Below are 18554 nucleotides of genomic sequence, written 5' to 3' on the forward strand. Positions count from 1 at the left end.
GTTTCCTTTACGGAGAGTTTAGGTTATGTAAGGTGCCCTGGCATCACGGAGGGGCTACGTTAGCTGAATGGATAGCGACAGAGAGAGCAGATGGAAGACGAGAAGGAGGGATTAGAAAGACGGAGAGGGACGAGAAAGACCGATGACAGAGAAGAAGCAGCTCTGCTCTAGCGGAGGTGAAGCCAGAGACCGCGCTCAGAGGGATGGATAGAGATAAGAGGTGAGTGAAGGGTGGACGATTGGATCCGGACAGGGAGATCACTCCGAGGGGCGGCTGGCTGAGCTGACAGGGCCACCCGAGGGGACGGATGGACGGACGGGAGGGGCAGGGACTGGCTGGGGAGATCCGAGCAATGGCTAGCTAGGGAACTAGGGAACTGCTCCCTGGGGGCTCCGGACCCGCAGCCCCCTGGCCTCTCCCGCTCACTCACCTCCTGCCAGTCCCCGTCCAGCCGGGTGACACTGAGCCCGGCCGCCTGCGCTGCGAGGGCCATCGGGAGCCGGCAGCCCCTTCCCCGGGGCGCTGAGCTCTGCGCTCCGGCCGGGAGCCGGCTCCTCCTCCCGGCTCGGCTAGTCCTGCCCCCGGCCGCCGCTGAGCGCCCCCGCCCCGGTGCCGCTGGGCACGGCCGCCCCCCGCCAGCCGGGGCCAGAGCCCCCCGGAGCAGGGATGGGGCGGAGGGTGAAGGGGGAAAAGCCAAAAGGAGGGAGGGCGGAGAAGGGACGGGGCAGAAGCAGGCTCCGCTCCGACTTTACCCTGCCCCTGCCTGCCTCGCAGGGACCCTACCCCTCGCTTCGTCCTCTGGCAAAACTGCCCCTGAACCCAGCGCCCCGGCAAGCGCCGCATCACATCCTGGCTCCGGCCGAGCAGCGTGCGCGGTCCTGGCCAGCCCCGCGGCAGCCCGCTCCGTCCCCGGGGGAAATGCTGTCTGTCTGCCGAGAGAAGGGGAATCGCCTCTTAACATACGCAGCCCTCGGCTGTACTGCTCATGAACCTGTCACTGCAGTAGCCAGCTCCCTTTGGATGTGTCTGTATAAACTCTCCTCTTCTCAGTGGCTATTGCTTGGAGGGCGCTCCCTCGCACCTTCTTCTTGTTTCCATTTCCCTCCCCTTCCTCAACTCTCTGGGGGCCCCGATGACGCCTGTTGTTCTTCAGCCTGCATTATTCAAGGAAGGCTTCATGAAGAGGTGGCTGCCTGCACCTTGCTCGGAAAATGGGCAGGATCAGGACCATCGCGTCACAAAGGCACCGCGGTCACTAAGCAGACTGAGCCCCTCAGTGCAGTTCAAGTTGATGGGAAGCCAGGAGATGTCATTGGCAGGCTCTAGAAACTGCACTAGGGGAGAAACCAAAACAGAGCATAGGGTGGAAAAATGCTACTGGAATTGAATCTACTCTGGGAGCAGCATGACTGTTGAGAGCTCTGGGGAGAAGAAGAGGTTAAAATCCAAGCAGGCTGCTTTACTCCGCTGACTAAAAGGAATGATGATAATGGGGTGGAAAGTTCCTCCTAAGAAATTGGAAATGATGGGAGCTTCAGCTTGTGGAAGTTCTTCTGAACTGGGAGATGAGAGGGGTTGCTAGAAATGCATCTAATTCGGCTCCTTAAATTGTAAGCACCTTGGGGCAGGTTTCAGAGTAGCAGCCTTGTTAGTCTGTATCCCCAAAAAGAACAGGAGTACTTGTGGCATCTTAGAAATTAACAAATTTATTTGAGCATAAGCTTTAGTGAACTACAGCTCACTTCATCGGTTGATAGATTTCCACAAGTACTCCTTTTCTTTTTGCGGATACAGACTAACAGGACTGCTACTCTGAAACCTGTCATTATGCAAGGCACTGAATTTAGCCGTATAGAGTGGAAATCTATCAACCGATGAAGTGAGCTGTAGCTCACAAAAGTTTATGCTCAAATTTGTTAGTCTCTAAGGTGCCACAAGTCCTCCTTTTCTTTTTGGGGCAGTGTGTTTTCCTATGTGTCTAGCACAATGGGCTCCTGAGCTGGACTGGAATCTCCTGACATTTCTGAAATATGAATAGTAAATAAGTGATAACTCAGGACATCAGGACACCCCTGGTCATCAGCGTGGTGGCTTAGGCCCAACTCAGGATAACTGCTACTGGGAATAAGGCAACTAACTACCTTTGAGGTTCTGGGCCTCAGTGCTTCCACAGCTCCCAATTTTCTTTATGGCAGCCTGAGTCAATCTGAAGCAAGGCTAACCTGGCCAGCACTTCCCCCAAACCATGAATTAGATTTTGTCTCACTTGGTTTAAATCCTCCTTCTACCACAGGACAAGCGGCATTTACGACCATTTCCAGGGCTGTTTACATTTTACACCTTCTTTATAGGACTGCTGTACTAACAAGTCAGTCATCCCTGGTTTGGGGGATGAGCGCATCGTGCGAGGTGAACGTGTGAACCGAAGACCGTATGGCGGCCCTACAAATGTCCTGGCTGGGGACATGGGCCAAGAAGGCAGCCGACGAGGCCTGCGCCCGAGTCGAGTGTGCCCTCACAATGGGTGGCGGGGGACACCCGCCAGCTCATAACAGGAACAGATGCACGAAGTGATCCGATTGGAAAGCCGCTGAGTGGAAATCGTCTGGCCCCTCGAGTGCTCAGCTGAGGCGACAAACAGTTGCGAGGACTTTCTGAACAGCTTGGTCCGCTTGAGGTAGAAAGCCAGAGCCCGCCGGACGTTGAGCGTGTGGAGACGGCGCTCCTCACTGGATGCATGGGGCTTGGCACAGAGGACCGCTAGAAAAATGCCCTGCCCTGGTAGGTGGAGACCACCTTCGGGAGGAACGCGGGGTGTGGGTGGAGCTGGACCTTGTCCTTATGAAAGACCGAGTATGGCAGCTCGGAGGTCAGGGCCCTGAGCGCCGAGACTTGCCTGGCCGACATGATTGCAACCAGAAAGGCCACCTTCCACAAGAGGTGAGACCCACCAACACCAGGTTTAGGTCCCACTGCGGGACCGGGGGTCTAGAATATGGAAAAAGACGGTCCAAACCCTTAAGGAACCGGCCACTCATGGCATAGGAAAATACCATGTGCCCTGCACTGGCGGATGGAAGGCCGATATGGCTGCCAGGTGCACCTTGACTGACGAGGGCGCCAGGCCCTGGGTCCTCAGGTGGAGGAAGTAATCAAGAATAAGCTGGATCAGGCGGTCACCGGGGAGACACCCTGGTCCACCGCCCACCTAGAAAACCAGGACCACTTCGCCAAATAAGTGCGGCAAGTGGACGGCCGTCTACTTTCGAGAAGGATGTGCTGAACCTGTTCTGAGCACGTCCTTTCCTCTCCGCCTAACCACTGAGCAGCCATGCCATAAGATGAAGAGCCGCTAGGTTGGAATGGAGGAGGCGGCCCTGGTCTTGAGAGAGCAGGTCTTGGTGAAGCAGCAATGGCCATGGTGGAGCTACTGCCAGGCCCATGAGGGTTCCGTACCAATGCTGCCTGGGCCACGCCGGGGCAACCAAGAGGACCCGGGCCTTGTCTGTCTTTATCTTCTCCAGGACCCTGCTGATTAGAGGGAACAGGGGAAAGGCGTAGAGAAGCCAGCCTGATCAGGACAGGAGAAAGGCATCGGAGATAGCGCCCCTCCCCAGGACGCCCCTGGAGCAGAACCGGGGGCATCGTCGGTTCTGCCAAGTTGTGAATAGGTCCCCCTGGGGAGTTCCCCACCTTCAGAAGAGCCGGTGGGCCACTTCCGGGTGGAGGGACCACTCGTGTTGCAAGGAAAAGTCCCTGCTCAAGCGATCCGCCCTCTCATTCCGGACACCCGGTAGGTGGAAGGCCTTCAGGTGGATGTTGTGGGCTATACAGAAGTCCCACAGCCTGAGGGCTTTGTGGCAGAGGATCAGGCCCTGCCTTGCCTGTTGATATAGAACATCGAGGCCATGTTGTCAGTGAGGACCCTGACTATCTTGCCCTCCAGGTGCGAGTGGAAGGCCATACATGCCAGCCACACCGCCCTGAGCTCCTGGACATTTAACTGTAGGGTCAGGTCTTGAGCCGACCACAGGCCTTGGATCTGAAAGTTCCCCACATGGGCCCCTCAACCCAGGTCCAATGCATCGGACACCAGCTCCAACGATGGGGCCCTGTCCCTGAACAGGACCCCTCGGAGCTTGTTGTTTGGAGCGGACCACCACCGTAGGGAGGTGATCACAGAGTCTGGCACGGTGAGGACCTTGTTCATCCTGTCCGTGGCCTGGGAGAACTTTGAGGCCAACCAGAGCTGGAGGGGCCTCATCCTGAGTCTGGCATGATGGACCATGTACGTGCACGCCGACATGTGACTCAAGAGTTGCAGGCAAACCCCGGCTGTTGTCACTGGGAACCTTGTGACCAAGTCGATGAGACCTTTCAGGGTCTCGAATCTGTCTGGCGGGAGAGAGGCCCTGGCCGACACTGCGTCCAGGAGCACCCCGATAAACTCTATGCATTGGACCAGGACTAACGTGGACTTGGTGTAGTTTACCAACAGGCCCAAGGCGGTGCAGGTGGACAGGAGGAGCGCCATTTGATCCCTCACCTGTGACAGGGCCCCTTGACAAGCCAATCGTCCAGATAGGGAAATATCTGGACCCCACACCGTCTGAGGTAGGCCGCTACCACCGCCATACACTTTGTAAACACCCTGGGGGCAGTGGACAGACCAAACGGAAGAACCGTGAATTAGTAATGATTCTGTCCCACCATGAAACGGAGGAAGTGCCTGTGCCCCTCAAACACGTGGATGTGGAAGTACGCGTCCTGCAGATCGAGGGCAACGTACCAGTCCCCGGGTACAGGGAGGGGATGATGGAGGCCAGGGAGACCATGTGGAACTTGAGTTTCACCATGTACTGGTTCAGACCTCGCAGGTCCAGGATGGGCCTGAGCCCCCCTTTGGCCTTTGGGATAAGGAAATAACGGGAGTAATACCCCTTGCCCATGAACTCCTTGGGCACTGTCTCGATCGTTCCTAGTCCTAGGAGCTGCCCCACCTCATGCTCAAGCAGAGCTTCGTGCGAGGGATCCCCCAAGAGGGACGGGGGCGGAGGGTGGTTGGGCTGGGAGGAAGTAAACTGGAGGATGTAACTCCAGGAGATGGTGTTGAGGACCCATTGATCCGAGGTTAGCTGCGACCATTCCGGGAGGAAAGCACACAACCGGTTGGAGAAGGGGAGCTTTATTGGGGGTAGATCCCTGGTGAGGACTAGCGGGGTGCCTCCGAGCGTCCCGTCAAAAACACCTTTTCCCCGCCTGCTTGCCCTTGGAGGACTCAGGCTGGGGGCAGGTCGAGACTTCCTCTGAGGGAGTCTCTTATAGTCCCACTGCTTCTTATGGGCGGCCTCATACTTCAGGAGGGCAGCCTGGGCTGGAGTCTACTGCGGTTTGAACTTTTTTTTTAACTTGGTTTTGCCGGAGCCAGGACATAGAGGCCCAGAGTCTGGAGGGTCATGCGGGAGTCTTTCATGCCATGCAGCCTTGTATCTGTTTCCTCCCCAAACAGAGCCTTCCCGTCAAACGGGAGATCCTGTGTGGAGGACTTTGCCTCGCTGGACAGCCCAGAGAGCAGGAGCCATGACGCCCGTCTCATGGACACCGCGCAGGCCATTGATCATGCGGCCATGTCTGCAGCATCCAAGGCTGCCTGCAGGGACGCCCTGGTGGCCACTGCCCCTTCCTCCACTAGCGCCTTGAACTCCTTTTTATCGCGTTCCTGGAGGGAGTCCTCAGACTTGGGCAGGGAGCCCTACAGATTGAATTTGTACTGGCCCAGGAAAGCCTGATGGTTTGCAATTCGTAACTGGAAGCTCGAAGACAAATACATTTTCCTTCCAAAAGAGTCCAGTCTCCGAGAGTCTTTGTTCTTTGGGGTTGGGGCTGGCTGACCCTGCCATTCCCTGTGGTTGACCGACTTGACCACTGGGGAGTTGGGCGCCGGGTGGGTATACAAGTACTCATGCCCTTTAGTGGGTACAAAGTACTTGCATTCTGAGTTTTTAGAGATGGGGGCCAATGAGGCCGGTGTTTGCCACAGGGCATTTGAAATCTTAGCCACCCCTTCACGGAGAGGCAAGACCACCCTACCCGGTGCCGATGGGGACAACGCGTTAAACAGGGAGTCTGAGGACTCCTCCATCTCCTCTGCTTGGAGGTAGAGGCTTGCTGCCACCCTCTTTAAGAGTTCTTGGTGGGCCCTGAAGTCGTCCTGCGGGGCGGAGGGGGGTGGGGCCGCAATCGCCTCCTCCAGGCGGGGCAAAGAGGCCGGTGCAGTGCTCTGGGTGTCAGCCGGTACTGGAGGGTCCACCACCTGATCGGACTTTGGGCACGGTCCCGAGGACGTACATCCCACCGACTCCTTTCTCGGGGGTCTGGAGAGGGAGGCTGATGGTGCTTCCGAAACTCTGGCCACTGAGCGAGCTCCTACCGGGGGCTGCGCCAGAGGCCACAGAGCCCACTGGTACCATTGGCACCGGCGGGGCCGGCTGTTCGGGTTGGCTGGCCTGGCCCTTCGAAGGACGGCTACGAATGGAGACCGGGCTGGCGTAAGATCTGCTGCTGTCTCTGGACCAGGAGGAGTGGCGGTGCCAGGATCTACGACGGCCATGGGACCGTGATCTCGACGTGGAGGACCGATACCGATGGTCAACAGCTGCTCTGCGAACTGCCTCAACGGGAGGACCTACGATGGTGAGACGCCGGCAATCAACGCCCGGGGCTGCGATGTCTTGGTGGAGACTCGGAGCGGGAGTCCGAGTGGGAACGGTGTCGACGATTGTGCCGTGACCAACTGCGGTACCCCCTCCGAGACGAGGACTGTTGGCCATGCCCGCTGTGGTCCTGTCAATATTCGCTCCTTGAGGATGAGCGGTGCAGAGAGTCCCAGCCGGATGGGACTCAGCCAGACAGTCTGGTCGGCGTCGAGGGCAATCCATATGGACTCTGCCCCAAGCAGTCGTTGGGCTGTGAACAGCATCGGGAACATTCCCTCGATTGAGACCGGTACTGGGCCGGAGGCGACTGCGGAGATCCCAGCGGCGGCTTGCCTCTGGAGCATGGGGTCGACATCGGCGGTGCTCCGGGCACCAGCATGGACATAACGTCCCAGGCCACCTGGAGGGCTTCAGGTGTGGATGGCATCCGGATATCCGGAGAGGCCTGTTCTGAATGTGAGTCGGAGGCCTGGGGCCTGGTGGGGATCAAGGACTGCCTGACATAGGCCTAGACTCTGTCCCAGACTTCCCTCGGTGCCGCTGCAAAGAGGGAGTCTTCCTGGCCCTCTTGGCGTGCCCTGTGGACAGGGAGCGGTGCTGACTGGCCGATGGCACCAGAGAGTCGCCACGTACTGACGCTGTGGTGCCGGGTACCGGTTTGGAGTGGCGTGCCAGAGTCGGGGTCAGCGCCGACTCCATCAGGATGGCCCGGAGCCTAATGTCCCTTTCTCTTTTGGTCCGAGGCTTAAAGAACTTGCAAATCTTACACCTTTCGCTGATAGCTAAACAGCTAACTAACTACAGGTACTAACACTGAATGAACAAACAGTTCTGGGGAGGAGCTACAGCAAAGCTGGAGCAGAGTAGTTCCAACGCACCTTCACTGGCGGCAAGAAGGAACTGAGGGTGGGGGGGAGCGCGCAGCTCCCCTTATACCGTGCCAGGCAAGCGCCACTCCAGGGGTCGCGGGGGGCGCTCCCCCTCATGAGTACCGCTAGGGAAAAAACTTCCGGCACTGGTGCATGTGGCGAGCACGCACACCTATTGTGGAATACACATGAGCAATCACTCGAAGAAGAAACATTATAATGAACGAGGATGGAGGGTGACCATAAAATTACCAATAGAAAGATTCCAGATCCCATTACCAATATTCTGAGTCATCTTTCCTCTACATTTAGCGATCTGAGTTTATCAGATTCTATCATCCAACGATAACATAGTCAATAACATCAGATCCTATTTATTGGACCAATTTTCCTTTCCCAAGATAGAACAGGCATAATTTATGCTAAAGGAGGGGGGTCGGTTACTAGCCAGGCAAAGAAAATTCCAGCTATTAAAAAAAAAAAGAAATGTAAATGAGACTTGTAGTTGCAGATATCACAGCTAAAAAGAAAGCTTTTGTTGACCATGAAGTGTTTATATAAGTCAGAACTCAAGAATGATAATGCTTTATTGCACATGTGGAAAGTTATGATTAATTTTCCACAAGTGAGTCACTGCAAAACTTTTAAACAAATCATGATCTGTGTTCCCAATCATGTTGAAGGTTACTAATGCTGAAGTAACATTTAAAACATTACCATTTACTTTTCACTGTTTATGCTGTTTGATCAGTTTTTGCATTTCACTCAGTAGTCAGTTTTAGTCAGTGGCTTTCATGACCTAACAGAGTATTGCAGTGTTTGGGCTGCAAACACTACAAGAGGATGTTGAAATCCAAAACAAACAGTTTTAAAATTTCAAATCCTTTTTTAGAGAAAAATGAGGAATCTCCAGTAAGGTAAGGATGGTTATGGAGGGGACATTTACTAGAAGTCTTGGGAATTTGCAAATACTACTGACAAACACATATTTAAACACATAGATACACACTGACACTCATACACCCAATCATTGGCTGTGATACCATGGTGATGGGTGCATAAAGACAGGCAGAGATATGCTCCTCTTTAGAGACTCAATTCACCAATGCAATAATCCATTGTATTTAAATTGCAGATAAAGACTAAATAATGCACAAACTATTGGGGCAGTACTCCTGGCCAATATCCTTTATAAAAGGCAATAGAAAGGATGATGTCTAGGCTTAATGCACTAACAGAGTGTTCACTATACAGCTGATGGTCACTTCGGGTTTATGCTGGAGACCAGCTACAGTTGGCTTACGGAGATGAATACATGTCTTGTGGGACTCACAGGAAATGAATGAACCAGTGTCTACCCTATCATTAGAGGCGGAAAAGCCACTAGAGGAAAACGGGGCTGTCTGTCATTTGTACTCACTCAGTTTGAGCTCTGGGACAATTTAAACAGTTAATAAAACCTTTTACTTTATTCCTTTGGCGAAAGTTCAAGTGACTCATTTTTCCTGGCTCTTTGTAGTATAGGGAGTTGCTAGACAGGAGTGTCCTTTGTCTCCATTATTGTTCGTTACATAAGTAGAGTTTTCAGGGATGATATCACGGAATCAAAATAACATGAAAAGAATGCAAATTGGACAGGTGGCCATAAGATTCTGCTATATGCTGAGGGATCATCCAAAGAGATAAAGGTATCAGACACTACAGGTTTTGGGGGTACTATTTAGGATCACTGAACACAGGTACAGGTGAGGCATGGTGCTTGGGTGGCTGGTTCTTGCTCACATGCTCAGGATCTAACAGACTGCCATACATGGGGCTGGAGAGCAACTTCCCCCAGTTCAGACTGGCAGTGATTCAGGGAGGGGGTTGCCTTTCTCTGCAGTGTGTGAGTACAGGTCACTTGCCAGGTATATCTTACGTAATCATTTCCTTGCCATTGGGGGAGCCTCAACCACTGGTGCACCTTGATCCCTCCTGTTCAGTGCCTGTGGCAGACAATGGTCTAGTCTCCAGTGGGATTAATACTTTGGTCTGATTTTGGTTGTTGGGTTTAGTGTATGGGTGCTGGCCTGTGAAATACAGGAGGTCAAACTATTTGATCTAGTGATCCCTTCTGGCCTTAAATTCTAGGATTTCCAGGGCCTTGATCCTCACTCGCATGCCTCTCTATTCCATGTGTTTCATTCAATTCCATGCATTTCCTTTGACTGTCCTGGGCCTGTTTTTAACTGTTATTGTAAAACAAATTGGGCCCTAGCGGTGTAGGCTCCTTTTACAATATACACTCTTCGTACGGCTCTGCCCCTTGTGCCTTCTTTGTGTAGTGACCATGAGAATGGTCTACCAGGGGCATAGGCCCAGACCCACACAGGTACTTAGGCTCCTAACTTCCACTGAAGTCCTTGGAGGCTCTTGGCCACAGGGCCCTCCCCGCTGAAACCAAAAGCACTTAAATTGGTCAAATTGGTATTTTCATCAAAAACTTTGTGGCTAGTGACAATCCCCCTGGCCGGCGTACTCTAAGCTGGAGAAACAACACAACCAGGTCCCCCTCTGCAGGCTTGAGTGGGTTCCTTTAAGGATTCTGCACAACACCAGCCTCATGGCCAGCCGCCTTGAGCGTCGGTCACCCATTACACGGCTACACCCAACAGCCCCTGCTTAGCTTCCCTACGCGCCACTGCTCCCCCAGGCGAGCCCCTCCCAACCCCTTTCCGTTACCTCCTCGTTAGTCCCGCCCTCGCTGGCGTCACGCGCTGGGAGGGTCTCGCAGACGCTCGTGCACGCGGCAGCCACGGGGTGGGCGGGGTGGAAAGAGCGCGCGCGGAGCCGTTGGCGCGGGCGCCTCAGCCTGGGCGGTCCGAGGAGGTGGCCGGCGGGGCGGCTCGGCTCGGCTCCCGCGGGGCCGGGCGAGTCGCCCCGGCCGCCCTGCAGCGGGCAGCACTAGGTAGGGGGCTCCCGGGGCCGGACGATGAGGTGAGAGCGGGACCCTCGGGCAGCGGTTCCCGGTCAGGCCCCCGAGATCAGCCGTGGGGGCTCCCGCCCCGAGGGAGGGAGGCGGCGGGGCCAGGACCGGTGTTTGGACAAGACGCTGAGGCGATGCGCTGGGCGGAGCCCGGGATGGGGTTACGCCCCCTCCCCTCCCCGGGCTCGCGACCCCCAGGCGTTTGCTGGGCCGCGCGCCTGCGCCAGACTCCCGCGCGCTCGGCGGTCCTAGGGCTGCAGCCCTGGGACTGGGAGGAGGCCGCTGGCGCGAGCGGACGCAGGCAGCTTTCACGTAGCAGTAGTAATGCACCGTCTTTATTTGCAGCAGTACTCACTCTTTGCACCCACCCCTGCACTCAGATAGCCTGGTACGTACTACGTAGCGTAGAGCAATGTCCAGGCCGAGCCTGGTCCTCTGCAGACCCTGTGTTAAGCCCTGAGTGCAAATGCACAGAGTCTTAGGGCAGCTACCTGAGTTTCACGTGGGAACAGCACTTGCTAGGGCAGCAGAATCTGCTTGTTCACAGAGAACAAAATGATCTCTGGAAAAGGTATTATTTTAAAAAAATTATGGGAGGACTAGTAGCACTGCCTGTTGTTCTGGATGCCCAACTGTTTCTCTTATAAGACCTTGTATGCACTTAGAATTTTGCCAAATGCTCACCATTTGGGCTGAACTTTTCCACAATGGGCATCTCCTCCAGGCTGAGTTTTGGAAAATTTCAGCCAAAACAGTTTGTCATTTTTCAGAACAAGGCTTGCAAAACAATGTTGTTTGGCCCATGTTAAGTTTCTGAGACCATTTATCTGAAATGCCCCAAGAGTCTGCTACCAGGATGGGATTGGGAGTTGGAGGAAGGTAGGCTGGGATTGAGAGCTGGTGAGTAGAAGCCAATGGGCTGGCGGGGCGGGGGGGCCAGGGGATTAGAGGGATACTGAGACAAGGAGCTCATGGAAACTGGGTCTAGGAACCAGTGTTCAGGGGGTGGGGGGAAATGGGAGAGAAGAAAAAGATCTGAGAAAGAGCTAGGGTGCAAGAGAAAACTAGGATTTTCTGGGGAAGGACTGAGATTGGGATGAGATGCCTGAAGAGCAGAGACTGGAACAAGGAGCTGGGGGTGGGGTAGAAAGGGGTAAACTTGGGGGAGAAAAGTTCTGTGCCCACTAGACCCTACTTCCCTCCAGAGCCTAGGATAGAGCCCAAGATTCCTGAATCTCACTCAGCATTCTTTGCTATCAACAAATATCTATGAAACTCACTGGCAAGGTGTATCTTCCACTTCTAGTACTGGTCATGTAGACTCCGTAGAGGATGACAACCTGCTAATTGCTATCACTTACTATGTCTGTGTGGTGGATTTAATGGTTTCAATGCTGCTGCTGAACCATGTGTATGACAATATACACTACATGGTAGGATTTCTGCTGGTTCAGTTTTCTTTTTTAAAAAACTCTAGGAAATTAAACACACAAAAACTACATTACAAGATTATGATTGCAAAGCCAAATACTCAAAAGTTAGGAAACATCAACATTAAGGTTGCCTGTACAACCTCAATTCAGCCCCATTGTGCATGTGCATTATGATAGTCTTTAATTACATGATCACATATTTTTTCCACAGGACTCCTATCCCCATTCAGTGCAGTGGAGGGACAGTTCTGCAGAGGCAACCTTAATTATATTATTTCCTAAATTTTTGAGTGCTTGACTTTGCAACCTGAAGTCTGTTTTTAATGTATTTTTGTGTGTAATAGTATTTATCAACTAATACACATCAGTTTCACTTTAAGAGGTGATTGTTTGAATCCCTACTACAGAATACTGTCATTTTTCAAAGGCGACATGCCTTTCTCTGAGTTTTCTAAAGCACCAAGCACACTAGAAGGAATTCTGCTGCTCCCTGGAGGTCAAAGGAAAGTTTGCTTGCATAAGGAGAACTGGATGGGACCTTGTGCCAGAATATCACAGCTTGTACAAAGTTCTCCAGCCTGTTAAAGCTCCTCTTTTTCACTATTCTTCTTTTGAAAAGAGGCAAGGATGTTTAGGCTTTTCTGGAGCTCCTCCTTCTTCCCATCACTCATTTTGTTCTTCTCAAGCAGTTTTGTGATCCGGACGACTTCATTAGCAGCAAACTCCTCTCCTTGCTCCAGGATTTTACTCATGATTTTCAAGTACTGCTCAGCCCGTTTCTTCTCTGTTTCCTTGGCTTTTGCTAAACTCTCCTGCCCCTGTTTGAGAAGAGCTTGACGCTCTAACTCTTTAGTGGTACTCACAAATTTGCTTGCCAGGATGTCATATTCTTGTAGGCAGCCTGGCATTCCTAGATAGATGCCTTTACTCTTCAGCCAACGCTGAATAGCACTAGCTTTTATTTGGCCACTATAAAGTAAGGGATTGTCAAAGTCCCCATCCTGGAACAAGTAAAAAATAGGATAGCTGTCCTTATCCAGCTTGTATTTCTCACCCAACTCTGTGTTCAGTTTATCACCATAATCTGGGAACAGAAACGAAACATGAAAAGGATCAGTACATTACTCAGAGCAAAATCAGTAAGTAGGATCCTTTCCTCTCCAAAGCAATTAATGTTTATGTTTGTAATTACAACTCTGTAAGCATCCTCCCTCTACTAGGAATTGCCATAGGATGGAACAACCCAAAAGTCCAGCAAGTCTGCTTGCAAGAGTAACCATTATCGACTGCTTCAGAGGAAGATGCAAATCCCCCACAATGTATGTATTTAACCTTGCTTTACTCTATAACTGATTTTGTCTCTTGGATTTGGGGTGGGATGGAATGATTCCTTCCTGATCCCCATCAGATTAGTTTGTAGCCTGAAGCATACAGACTGATAATACTCATTATAATTTCTAGCTGATGTCCCTGCAGACACAGTTCTTATTGAGAATATGCTATATGCCAAGCAAATTTGTAAGATGACATCTGAACAAACATAAATCCCATGTGAATTCCTGAAGCTAGAATATGAATATAGGGATTTCAGATATTCTACTAAAGTATAAAGGGTTTGTGTTTAGGTAAACTTCAATGCCTAGTGATGTATGCCACCTGGGCAGTCTGAAGAGGTTTAAATCCTGTGTTTACAGAACAGGCAGCAGCAGGGGTGATGGCAATTTAGGTCTTCATTGCTTATACAAGCCTTGGCTCTTCTCTTGAGACTACCATAGCAATGTCAATTAGTGCCAGTTGTGATGCCGACACCTCTATCATAATGTCAGCAATGAATGGCAATGCTCCCTAGAGTGAATTAACAATGTACCTCTTATTGCCTGTGACCACAATTATGGCTGAAAGAGTTCTCACAAGACATATTCCATAGAAGTGGGCCAAGAGGCTAAGGAAAGGCCAGATTTCCCTCTGGTCAAGAGGAACTGCAAATCAACTTTAATTCCATAACTGTGCTGAGAGACTTCACTAACTGGCCCAAGGGGGTTGGAGATATCCAGCACTCCTACTCCCACCTCACATGAGGCTGTGAGGGCAGTCAGCTCCACTACCAACAAGGCTAAGGTGGCATTCAATATATCAGTAACTAAAAATGAACTTTTCAATCATTTATTCTTAGGTCCCCATCCCCCCCCATTTTGGGCCATCCTAATTCCTCTATGATCTCTCAGCGTGCCAACTACACCCAAAACCCAGCTAAAGCAGAGAGCTGGGTGACATTTCACAGTGCTTAAGAGGTCAAGCTGTGCCAACGTTTTGTTTTTCCCTCCACAAATGATATTGTATTAGTCTGTTTACAGCTCACCTGATATTCCCACTTCAGCTATGAGCAGATCTTCACTGGAAGCTGAGCTTTCTGCCAGCTTTTTGAATTCATCTTGCTTCTCACCATAAGGATATTGGGTGTCAAATTTCACCAGGACAAACTTATTCTTTGGAATCACCTAGCACAAGAAAAACAAAAAGATTTAATGGAGGAATTATTGAATATTTCATAAACATGCAGTATACAATTATATAAGGATGTCCTGGCCAGTTTTCACTTTTCCTGTGAAATAATTATTTGACTATGAGGCACATTGGGGGAAATTAGTTTAATAATCAAGCACCTCTTAATTTAATAAATGTGGCTGTCAAGGTGAGAGGAAGAAGTAGATGGGCTGTGCATGTGTGTTCCTGTACCAGCTGTTAGAAGGAATTCTAAATTGTATACTTCAGTATTTTGTTAAAATGGCTTATACCCTGAAAGATTTTACTTTCACTTTGCTTATGTGGTGTCAAATTGATTGACATAATGGGCCAAATTCTGCTCACCTTACTGGTAGGGAGCTCCACTGACTTAAAGAGTAGAATCAGCCCCCACTGACTTCACTGGGACATCTCAAGTGAGTAATGGAAGTAGGATTATAGAAGCACCTTGGATTGCTAAAGTGAAAGTTTTTGAAAAACGTCTTATTAACTTGCTGTCATTTGTGCTATTGGTTTTTAATTTCACTCTGCTTGGACAGTGAAACTGGCCTTGTCAGGTTGGCACCAAACACACTGGCTCTTTGAGGTCAGCTTGGAAATGGACTTGTTTGCTTTCAGTCAAAACCTGGTTTGTGTCTACACCTGACACATGTCTTGGCCTTTTCTATGCTAAGTGGGAAGATCCTGCAATCTCAGAACATTCCTAGCAAGAATTTGTTGCACTCACTGCTCCCCCACCACCACACCACAAAGGCCATCCCAGGCATTTTATAAGCATTCGAAGTAACGTATGCAACACCTGGAACAAAGTCTTTAATTCTGATCCTGCTGACCAGTGTAGTTGCCAGTTACACTCCTTCCCCTCCTCAGCATGGCTGAAATTTGCAAATACTGTAGCTCCACCCTGTCAGCCAGTCTTTTTAGCTTCATCCCACAATGTAGTGCTTCATATTTGGAAATTACCCCAAAGTCCTTGCTCCTAGCAAAAGATGCTATGGAACAAGTGCTTAAGGGGTCCCAGAATGCAAATACACCAAAACTGGTCTATCAAAGTGGAGATTCATTTCAAGTGGATGAGATGAACTGTCATAAGAAAAGAAAACCTCCAGCCTTTTGCAGTTAGTGCCCCTATCACAGCTACTTGCTTAGGGTGGATGCTTCCTTACATACTTTGAGAAACAAGTTAAATAAGCTGATATTGATTCAGTGTTATTACTGCATGGTCTGACAGTAGGTGCCTAGTACCCCTTCTCCAGTGTGGACTGGAAGCCTGTCCTATGACAGCTGGCTCAATTTAGCTGGTGTACTTCAGTCCCACTTCTCACAATACAGAGATTTCTATTTCTGATCAATTTCCCTTCCTATTTCTAAAACTTGGCTCTTGTGATTAAACATGGTCTTGCAGTGCTAGAAACCTAAACCTTTAAATAACAAAAGTACACCCTGTTAATGAAATGGAAACAAAATCAGGAAGGTATTTCCATTTCTACTTGGCTCTGGAAAAATCCTTTCCCACAACTTAAATTTAGTGCTTAAGCTACTTGCCTTTTCTTACTTGGAAAAATAAAAATCTGTACGGATCCGTCCAGTGAACTCAGAGGCAGAGTTCACTGCTGTGTGACAGACTACGTAGCCCATCCAGAGGCTGCTAAGAAGCATCAGATAAGAGTGAGAGGCTCACAGAGATGAGCAAATACACCTACTATGGCTCTTATATACGGAGATAGAAGAGGGTGTTTCTGGATTTTCTTTCTTTGGGAATGTCGCCCAAGCGCATGCAATGCTCAGAGCCCGGCTGGGGCTGGACACGGAATGCTCCGTCCGTTCACAAGAGCTTGGCGTAGGCTAGGCGGCGGTGCCCCGCGCTGCATTAGGGGGAGGGCACGTGCTGTGGACGGAAGGACACCTGACGGATGCGGCAATCGCACAGCTGCTGCAGACAAAGACAGCGAATGCTGCAGCAGGACACTCCGAGGTGCTCAGGACACCGCCTGGCCTGCCCGGAGCGATGCACCGCAGCCTTGGCAAAAACGTTCAACCACTTTCGCGGTGCAATTGAGACACTTGGACGCCTGTGATTGGCCAGCTGCTGAGGCCGCCTCTCCTCTGTCCTTTCCCCATTGGCTTCCTTGGTCCAGGGGCAAACTCTTGAGCCATGCACCAGCGGCTGCCCGCCTGCAGCTTCTGAAAATGGCCCTTGCGCCGCTGCAAGGGGCAGGCGTTGTATCTGTTCCTGCCGTGAGCCGAGCCCCAGGCTTCCGGTCACAGCCCTGCAGGGCTGAGCGCGCCGGTCGTGCTATTTTACCCGCAAAGTGCCTGAGGTTGCCCCACGTCGGAGCTGACAAAAAGGGGGAACGCACACGGTCTCTTTTACCCACCCACCAACCCTTCCCAAACAGCCTCTTGCAAAGCCCAGCGTCCAGGGCACGTTGCCGTTGCAGCCGCCCGAGACCTGCGCTGGAGCCGAAATGTATTTTCAATACAGCGATCTGCAGTTCCTGAAAAGGCCCGTGGCTTTAAGGTCCTTCCCCATCCAACAGCCCGCGTCTGTGTGAGCCCCAGCGCTCGTGCAGCCGCACCATGCATGCAGAGGGAGAAGGACCAGACACACAGGCACCTGCAACCAGCAGCATGCCCCTTACCTTATAGAAGGTGATGCCATCCAGGGGCAGGGAGCCCTTGGTATGCAAAGCGCTGCTGCTCTCCCAGGCGAAGGAAAGCCAGCAAAGCAGCAGGGAGGAGCCCGAGACTGCCCTGCTCACAAAAGCCATGGCGAGAAGGATCTAGACGGAGAGGACTTGCTTTGCGCGGTTCACGTGACCTGATCTGGTGTCACTGGCTCCCCCCAAAGGAGAAGAGAAGCTTCGGAGGAGCTGGAGCGCCAAATGCGACCTCTGGGCCTCCCGGCCCTCGGGCAGCGGAGCAACCGAGAAAGGGGCCGGGCTGGGGCTGCCCACGGACCCCAGGGCAAACTCCTGGTTAGAAGCTCTTCTGAAAAGCCAGCACCTCCACTGCACAACCCAGTTACTAGTTGTCCTTCCCCTCTCTGCTTTGCTCCATTGGTCGTTGGCTCTTTCGCGCTGGCCAATGGCACAACAAGGTCCATGAAGTCACCCCGTCCCCCTTGTTAAAAATTAATTCGTAAACCTAATCTTTGCCGTGCGATGACACGCCCGGCGCTCAGTCCCAGAGCAGGACCTCTTCAGAGGTAACCTCGGTTTAGCCAGCTGCAAAATCTTTTAATTACATTTGTGGACGATCGGGGTGGTCCCTGGAAATCTCTCTTCGTGAATCGCTTTCGACCAGCCCCCCATCAACCCAGAGTAGGTCTGAGTTATTGTTTAGGTAATGAAAGGAGCACACAGACGTGATCCATTGCACTACAGGAGGAGGCATACTACAGAGCCAGGAGCTTCCGCCCTACACTAGAAAGCACTGAAATAAAAGTGTGTGTGTCTCATCACCTCCCCCCCCAGCTATAACTCAAACAGTGGTTATAGCTTAATTATAAGTGAGGGCAGGGATGGCTCCCTGGTAGGGAATTTTAGCAAAAGACACCCCCTCCCCCATACACCTAAACAAACAATAAAAATACCCAATGAACTACCCTCAGTACTTACCCTACCACTGGTTGGGCTGCAGGAGGAAGAGCCCTCCTATAGACAAGAAGAAAAGGAGTATTTGTGGCACCTTAGAGACTAACCAATTTATTTGAGCATGAGCTTTCGTGAGCTACAGCTCACTTCATCCGATGAAGTATCCGATGATGCATCCGATGAAGTGAGCTGTAGCTCACGAAAGCTCATGTTCAAATAAATTGGTTAGTCTCTAAGGTGCCACAAGTACTCCTTTTCTTTTTGCGAATACAGACTAACACGGCTGTTACTCTGAAACCTGTCCCTATAGACAAGGCTGCAGCCCCTTTGGGCATTTTTATTATGTTAATTAAACCGGTGCCTTAGCTGACGTGAAAAAAACAAAGAGCACCACTGTGCCAGAAATTTGCTAGACAAAGGCTTCGCCCCTGTGCAGCTGAGCTGGGGATAA

The 18554-nt window shown here is 51.5% G+C and overlaps 1 protein-coding gene and 1 long non-coding RNA gene across 3 annotated transcripts in view; one reads left to right on the forward strand and one right to left on the reverse strand.

The window, feature by feature from the left end:
- Positions 1–10361: 10361 nt before the first annotated feature.
- The window catches only part of LOC144275764 (uncharacterized), a 42489-nt gene continuing 34296 nt past the window's right edge, over positions 10362–18554 (forward strand). The window contains exons 1-2 of one of the 2 annotated variants that reach the window (XR_013348098.1): positions 10362–10533; positions 13205–13303. This is a non-coding gene — a long non-coding RNA (uncharacterized LOC144275764). Of the gene's footprint in view, positions 10534–13065; positions 13124–13204; positions 13304–18554 lie in introns of those variants that run through there. The other variant, XR_013348099.1, reaches the window with a different exon arrangement.
- Positions 11991–17495, reverse strand: ERP29 (endoplasmic reticulum protein 29). The gene is made up of 3 exons (XM_077835294.1): positions 17150–17495; positions 14344–14482; positions 11991–13068 (listed from the first exon to the last, which is right to left on the reverse strand). The coding sequence occupies exons 1-3, from the start codon at positions 17276–17278 to the stop codon at positions 12566–12568; spliced, it is 771 nt and encodes a 256-aa protein (XP_077691420.1). The 5' UTR covers positions 17279–17495; the 3' UTR covers positions 11991–12565.

The sequence above is a fragment of the Eretmochelys imbricata genome, chromosome 15 (genome assembly GCF_965152235.1).
Source record: "Eretmochelys imbricata isolate rEreImb1 chromosome 15, rEreImb1.hap1, whole genome shotgun sequence".
NCBI classification, from domain to species: domain Eukaryota; kingdom Metazoa; phylum Chordata; order Testudines; family Cheloniidae; genus Eretmochelys; species Eretmochelys imbricata.

Bases quoted from the DNA above. Each gene is read 5' to 3' on its own strand.
- ERP29 (XM_077835294.1), bottom strand. From the start codon at position 17,278: ATGGCTTTTGTGAGCAGGGCAGTCTCGGGCTCCTCCCTGCTGCTTTGC. The intron at 14,483-17,149 runs GTAAGGGGCATG...TTCTTGTGCTAG, and splicing joins ATGGCATCACCTTCTATAAG to GTGATTCCAAAGAATAAGTT. The intron at 13,069-14,343 runs GTGAGCTGTAAA...TTCTGTTCCCAG, and splicing joins AGCTGAAGTGGGAATATCAG to ATTATGGTGATAAACTGAAC.